General features: G+C 38.0%; 1 protein-coding gene across 1 annotated transcript in view; it reads left to right on the top strand.

Moving 5' to 3' along the window:
- Positions 1–2,578: 2,578 nt before the first annotated feature.
- The window catches only part of cryabb (crystallin, alpha B, b), a 31,400-nt gene continuing 26,489 nt past the window's right edge, over positions 2,579–7,489 (top strand). The window contains exons 1-2 of the mRNA XM_048615685.1: positions 2,579–2,660; positions 2,773–2,845. Coding sequence (XP_048471642.1) covers positions 2,777–2,845 — 69 coding nt within the window. The 5' untranslated portion in view covers positions 2,579–2,660; positions 2,773–2,776. The remainder of the gene's footprint in view (positions 2,661–2,772; positions 2,846–7,489) is intronic.

Raw genomic sequence — 7,489 nt, 5'->3', positions numbered from 1 at the left:
GCATAATATGTAGGGCCAATAAATACTGCCCCTTTGAGGGATGTAACACAAACTAACACAAATACAGACCAGTTCTCGTATGACCACTTTTATTCTTCACCAGACCATCAGTTTTTGGAGAAAATATTTAGTGAAGTTAAGTGCTTATGCAGATGGAGGAAGGAAAAACAGAGTTCAAGTCAATTTCTTAATAGATGTTTAGAAATCAGAATTGGCAGAGATGTGGGAGTGGATTGCTTGAATTTTGGCTGGGTAGTCAGAGGTAGAATACATGGATCTGTTAGAAGATAAGAAAAACTGTTAGAAAGATTAGGTTATCTTTGGAAGTGGAAAGCAATGCACTACTCAGTGCAGACAGGTTCCACACTTGTGATTCCCACAGCATGAACTATATGATTTTATGACTTTAGTAGTTATTGTACATAAGGAAGTATTTGGGAACATTTTTTCTTGCATCTATTATTTTAAAGCTGTTTCTCTAACCAGAAAACTCCAATCAGTACCACAGCCAAACATGTAATGAACACTATTTCTTCATAAGAGTCGAAGACTTGAATTGTGGCATTTTGTAAAAAGACAACAATGCAATATTTTCAATGTGATTCACATATCAACTACAATCAAAATGATAGCAATAACCTGCCATTGATCTCCACCTGTGCCACTTGATTCCACACATAGAAGATATATAAAAGATGCCTAGTGTTCGTCATTCTCCAGTTTTTGCCTTTCCTGTGAGGGAAGCTCAGCGTCTAACACCCCAACTCAGTGTTATGATGAATAGTGGCTATTGACCCATGTCTCATCATTCTGTGGTACCATCTATTGCAGCTCCCTTTAAGTATTCTATTATTTTAATAGAAAGTGAATATTTTACTTCTAATAAGGCAAAGAGTGATATCTGCACGTAGAATTGAGGCATGTCAAGCAGTACAATAGGGGCATCATATCCTGCTGATCTCCCTGTTATATTTTCTAAACCTGTCCTGTCAACTACAACACTTGCCTTCTTTGTAGCTTGTGTACAGGGACAAAATTTAATTTTTTGGTGAGATTATGTAGAGTATGTGAAGCTCTTGTGACATAGTGAGTCTAGACCTTTTTTTCTGAGCCAGGAGCTCTGGTTTCGGGTCCTACTCAAGGATTTAATGGCTTAGGATTTAAGAAACCCAAACAGGTTGAGTATCAACTTGTATATCCTTCCCAAACCAATGGCAGGTTGTAAGAGCAGGAGAGATTCTTGGTGAGGCATGGAGGTTTGGTGGAAGAAAGAAAAATTGAAGCTTCTATCAACACAATGCATAGGCTACAATGTACATGTAAAAGTATGTGTTACTGCAGCAACTGAGACTCCTTGTAGCTGGAAAGGTGGTATGGAGTTTGCACATTCTTCCTGTGTCTATGTGGGTTTCCTCTGGGTGCTCTGGTTTCCTCCCACAGTCCAAAGATGTGCTTTGGTGGATGGGCTAGGTGGATTGGCTATGCTAAATTGCCCATAGTGCTCAGGGATGTGTAGGTTAGGGGGATGGGTCTGGGTGGGATGCTCTGAGGGTCAGTGTAGACTTGCTGAAGGGCCTGTTTACACAATGTAGGGATTCTATGAAGAGGTAAACAGATTTTTAATCAGTAATGTGTTGATTGTTTATTGATTTCTGAAGAAGGGTCTAGGCCCGAAACGTCAGCTTTCCTGCTCCTCTGATGCTGCTTGGCCTGCTGTGTTCATCCAGCTCTACACCTTATTATCTCTGATGGTTTATTGGTGGGGGATAGGAAAGTGGAGTTGAGGCCAAGATGAGACCAGATAAGCTCGAGGGGCTGAATTGCCTACTCCTTCTCCTAGTTCTTATGTTCTTATCCTAAGTAGATTTATTTGTCCTGGTCTGAACCAGTCCAGTGAAGTTACCTCCAGTTCAGACTTTTTGTATATCTCAAATATTGTCAGGTTACAAGAAAAACACGATGCTCAAAAGACTTGCAATTCACTTGTTAGTTGTTTTGGGAATAGCTGACAAATGGCTGGAGCTGGAATGCTGACATTCAGCATTTATGCCAGAGAAGGATTAAATGAAGAAGCCAATGTCAGTTGATAACAACATCAGCAGATTCAGATAAATCTGTTCTCTGTGAAAACTGAGTCTATAAACAACGGACTGACATTGTGCATTAATATCAAACCACTATTCATTACAACAGCATACTTTTTCAGGGCGGATGATGAGGTTTAAATATACAACCCGGGTCAGGAAACTTCAAGAATGCCAGTAGAACATGTTGTTTTTTCCATTTTTGTCTTATTTTTGTGCCATTCCATTCCATCTCTGCCAAAATAAGCAGGTATGGCATGGAATTTATACTTGAATTTTTTTAGAAATGCAGATTATAATTGATATCTAACAGAGTGTGAAATTCTTTAAAATATTGTATACGATGAAAAATTCCTTGAGATGCACAGAATAATACTTAAACATGTTTTGGAGGAAATAAAGGTAGCCATCACCACATTTATAAAATCATGTTAAAGTACCTGCATTGATTTGAAGAAAATTACATTCAGAACAAAGTTTATTTCATTACAACATCCACTTGGCTGTATCCCAAATATTTGCCGACATTGACTTGTTAAGATATTTTGCCATTTCCAACTGGATTTCTGGGAGCAGGTGAGAAACATTCCGGCATAAACAAATACCGTTGACAGCATTGGCAATAGAAATTAGAGCAAGCCGTTGATGGTTCAATTGTCCATTGTTCATTCACTTGCTGTTCCAGCAGAAGAATGCTTACACGATGCTTGCGTGAGGCAAGTCATGATGAAATAATCGTGGAAATAAGGAAAAAGAAATCAGTAAGTTGCAATGGTGTATTCATAAGTGTTCTTGCCTTGATATTACCCTTACTGTAGTGTATGTGTTATTCTGTTTTAATAACTCTGACCCACATCGTATCTACAATAATTTTCCTTTCTGTTACTCTTTATAGTTGTCCAAATTTATTAATGCATCAGCTAGTACAGAGTGTTCCATTGCTGTCATCACGTCTCCCTTACTGTGTTGTTAGGCAACCAGCGGTTAGCTTTCCCATGCACGTATTTGTATTTCCACTGGTTGCTGTCAGTCCCTTATTTTACCTCGATAAAAAATTCTAAATATTTCAATGTGTTCAGTACAGATTGCAACAGTTGACAATCACAGAAGAACAGCTGAACTGCCAACTTGAAGACATTTGTGTGCATGACAGCAGATCTTAGCAAAAGCCCCCTTAGATCTAAACACGTGATAGGGATAGAAAGTATATGATGAACATCTGACCTGTTAGAGCTGGAAGCTCTGCAGACCTGCCATCAAGAAACAGACAGACAACAATTCCCACAACTCTCTCACTCAGTACAGAGCTGCCCTCTTAATCTGTAGGGATGTAATGAAACTAGACTTCTTATAATAGATGTGGGATAAGTTCAAATGGTCTCTAGATGGAAAGGAGCATCATTTTCATGACTAATTTTAATTTATACATTAACGGGCAACAGATGCAATAACATACTGGCACTTCTCCCACCTTAGATTAAAAAAAACAAAAACAGAAATTGCTGGAGGAAGTCAGCAGGTCTGGCAATATCTTTGTAGAGAAAGCAGAGTTAGTGTTTCAAGTTCAGTTCTGAAAAAGGGTCATTGGACGCAGAACATTAACTCTGCTTTCTCTTCACAGATGCTGCCAGACCTGCTGAGTTTCTCCAGCAATTTCTCGTTTTGTTTCAAATCTACAGCATCTGCAGTTCTTTGGTTTGTTAAAAAGAAATGGGTTGCATACTTTTTAGCAGAGGTCATGAATAGGGAATGCAACTGAGGAAACTTCAGTTTGAACTCATTCTATGATAGTGCTCAAATTAACTGTTGTTTTCAGTGGAATTCCAAGGCTTCTGAAGCCCAATGCTTCCTTTTTATGCTGCCTATCCTTGTTTGCTTACTTAATCTACTTTTTATTTACAGTTTATTTTTTGACTTAAATTCTTGTTACGTTTATCAATTGATGACAAGCCTGTAAGGGAGAAAAAAAATTGGTTTGGTATTTGAAAACTAATCAACACAATTGTACAGTCAGCCCGGCAGTGACACCTTCCAGAAGATTGTTGAAGTCTGCACACCCCGTGTTTTAGAAATGAAAAGGATTCCATGGAGCTGTGGCAATAACATTCCATCTAACTATTATTTTATGTGGCCAAACTATAGTATAAGCTTGCCATTTGACTCTATCAGTATATGAAACCCATGAATGTTAAAACAGCAAAATTGTTCATTCATTTGCAATGCAAGTAAATCAATTTGAGTCGATGAAGAAAAGATAAACTTGATTCATATTCCTCATTTAATGGACAGTGTGATCACTTGAATTTTCCAAACTGATGGCATGTCCCTGTCTCAATGGGTGTTTAATTCTAAACCATTAAATTGCATTTAACCAGGGCAGGTGAAGTTGAAAACAAAAGTGAGACAATGTGGCTTTTATATCTACTCCATTGCTAATGCTAAATCCAAGAAGATTGCTTTCTCTTTTTCCAATTAAACAATGCTTTACTGTCTATAAAAAAAATCATCTAAGGAATATTTCCTCTTCTACCTTCAGACTTTTGGCTGCAATCTACAATCATAAGCTTTTAAACCAGGCTCGTTGTTAGTTAATTGTTACTTTAATTAATTATTTTATCCTCTCATTTACTGTCTCATCCTGGTGGTGCTCTGCAAGTAAAGGTGTTGGCCCTTTATCTTGATTTATCAATAGGACTGCTGTAGAAGCAGTGTTGTTACATTTCAGCAGTCCAAATTCCAAAGGTTCTGCATTTTGGCAGTGAGCATTCATGGATCTGATCATACAAAGTGACTGTCGTTGCACTCCAGGTATTGTCCATTATACAGATATATGGAACCTATTTGGAGGCTATGAAGTATAAGACTGTGAGGAATATAAACAATCAATGGAAAGGTCCTTGCTTCCACCATCAATGTCTAATGAATTCATACATCTCAACTGAGTTGACTGTAGTTCAATGTAATCAGCCCCATTGGCAATATAGTCAACTTCTTCAGGAGGGGAAGGGGTGTGAGAAAAAGACAACACAGGACTATTTCTCTTTTGAGACTGAGTTAAAATCTATTCAACAGTAACAAAACTGGTTATAAGTTAAGTATTAATTAGCACTAAATTGAAAATCTGCTCACATCGATGGTAGAGTGGCTGGTGCAGCAAGTGGAAAGTGTGAAATTCAGGTAATGCAGGGTACTTTCCTGAAACTTTTGTTTTGTTAAGGTAGAAAAGAAAGCTTTTGTTCTGCATCTAATTATATTAAACTTAACATGAGTGTATTTGATGCTGATTTTTAGTCATTACAATAGGGAAGCGTTCCACAAACGTTTCTCAACAAAATCTGATTAAATACTTTTCCAGAGAGCAATCGTCCTTAACCAGCCTAGAGAAACTACCTTATACTATTCTAAAACATAGTGAAGTTTAAGTGCCTGTTAAACCACTGATGTGATAATGTTATTTAATATTGCTATTTGATAATGTCATCTGGGATCTGTCTGCATTGTGAAGGAAATAACTTCCACAGCTAGTCACTCCATCTGGTTTAGTAGTTTGTGACCTAATAGTTGCATCTTTAAATGTTTTGATTATACAGGAGCTCTGAAGATCAACTTTGACTTCTGTATAGTTTAAATATTTAAAAACAAAGTCTAATCTGAACTTTAAATTTTATGAATTTATTTATGGTGCCAAAGATAAACTTGGAACAAGTTACCATAGTTAAAATATTGTACCAATATTATAAGCAGCAATGTAGAGTATAAAGCAGATGAGTGTCAAGAATGCTGAAATTTCATTTCACTGTTCCTGATTTCAAAATGATCAAAAATGCAAACTCGCATGTGGGTATCTTGTGTTGATCATGTTTACTGTTGTAAGGGAATCTTTTGGCACGGACTACATGATAACTAGTTTTAAACAAATCACCTGATAGATGTCTTGAGTAAATGTTATTATTGGAGAGGTCGTAATGGGCCAGAGTTCGCCAGGGTATGTAAGGGTGTCTGCAATTAGTCAGACTTGTCCGTCCATGTTTAGAAGTGTAAATAGTTTGCTTGGCGCGTTGTTGAAGGTGTGAGGTAATAACCTGGCAGTAAAGGACACCAGTCATCTGGGGTTTGAGTGAACAGCGTAACCAAATGTCTGTCTCCTTAACCAATGGATTTGAAGGATTGTGAAGGTAATAACACAAGAATTGAGACTGAAATGTAAGTTAAAGTTTGTGAATTCAATGTGAAATCAGGCACAGAGAAAGAAATAAATAGAGGAAATAAAATTTTAGCTTAAGAAGGAAAGAGACCAAAAAGAAGTCAAGTAGATTAAACATTTTTAAAATCTACCACAAAAATTAAAACAAATACTCGGTAGTACAGAACTTCAACATTGGTAAAAGGAGACAAGAAGTTTAAGCTTTTCTTCTTACTCTCACCAAAAGGCAAGAAACAGACTTCAAAAAGAGACACTACTACATCCAGAATGGGAAGAGCGTTCTGATTGCTTGGGCCATAATTGTCATGGAGATGCAGCAGGAACTATTACCTGTCAATCTTAATTCTCAGGCCAGGCAGGTAAATTATGATTGGTCAGGATGTTGCCATGGGGATGCAGCAGCAGTTGGATGCCTACAGTTGGCTGTATAGTATGTACAAAATCCTCTTGCCTGCATGGAACAAGGTCCTGAGTATTTACATATTTGGCTTCTAGCACCTGTAAATACATCAAACTGGCTAATAGTCTGAAATTGGATTCCATTGTAACTCTGAGCACAGTCTGAGTTATTGAATAAATGATTTCCAATTACAAAATCACATCCAACGGTGGTTATACTTTTCTGACGCTTGCAAGCACAGGCTGTTTGAACACAAGCAACATGGTACCCACTGCGAATGGTCAAGGGAGTGAGTTGTTTGATACAACTGCTGGTCTCTAGAACCTACAGCCTACATATCTTGTATCACACTGGCATGCTGTTAGCAGAGAAGATAGCTTGTGGATTTTCTTCATAGCAGCAGTGTGAGACAGGTAAGTTCAACTGTTGTTCAGATTTTATCAGACACCTTCCCCTTTCAGGGTAATCTATGGTAGATTGGGCACTGAGTAGGGCTAAAAGTGATGGACATGGGCCTTTTCATGAGATTTTGTGATATGTACAGTGAATGGCAGGACACTAGGAAGCTCAGAGGAACAGGGGGATCTTGGGGTGTTAGTCCACAGATCTCCGAAGGCAGCAGTACAGATCAACAGGGTAGTTAAAAGGAATATTTGCCTTTATCAGTAGTGGTACAGAACTTAAGAACAGGGTGGGTTCTGAGGAAGGGTCACCAGACCCGAAACGTTAAGTCTGTTTTCTCCTTCACAGATGCTGCCAGACCTGCTGAGCTTTTCCAGCAACTTTGTTTTTGTTGTGTTG

This window comes from Rhincodon typus, chromosome 32 (genome assembly GCF_021869965.1).
Source record: "Rhincodon typus isolate 14 chromosome 32, sRhiTyp1.1, whole genome shotgun sequence".
Lineage (NCBI taxonomy): Eukaryota > Metazoa > Chordata > Chondrichthyes > Orectolobiformes > Rhincodontidae > Rhincodon > Rhincodon typus.
Note: the sequence above shows the minus strand (reverse complement) of the source record. Positions and strands in the feature narration are given on the sequence as shown.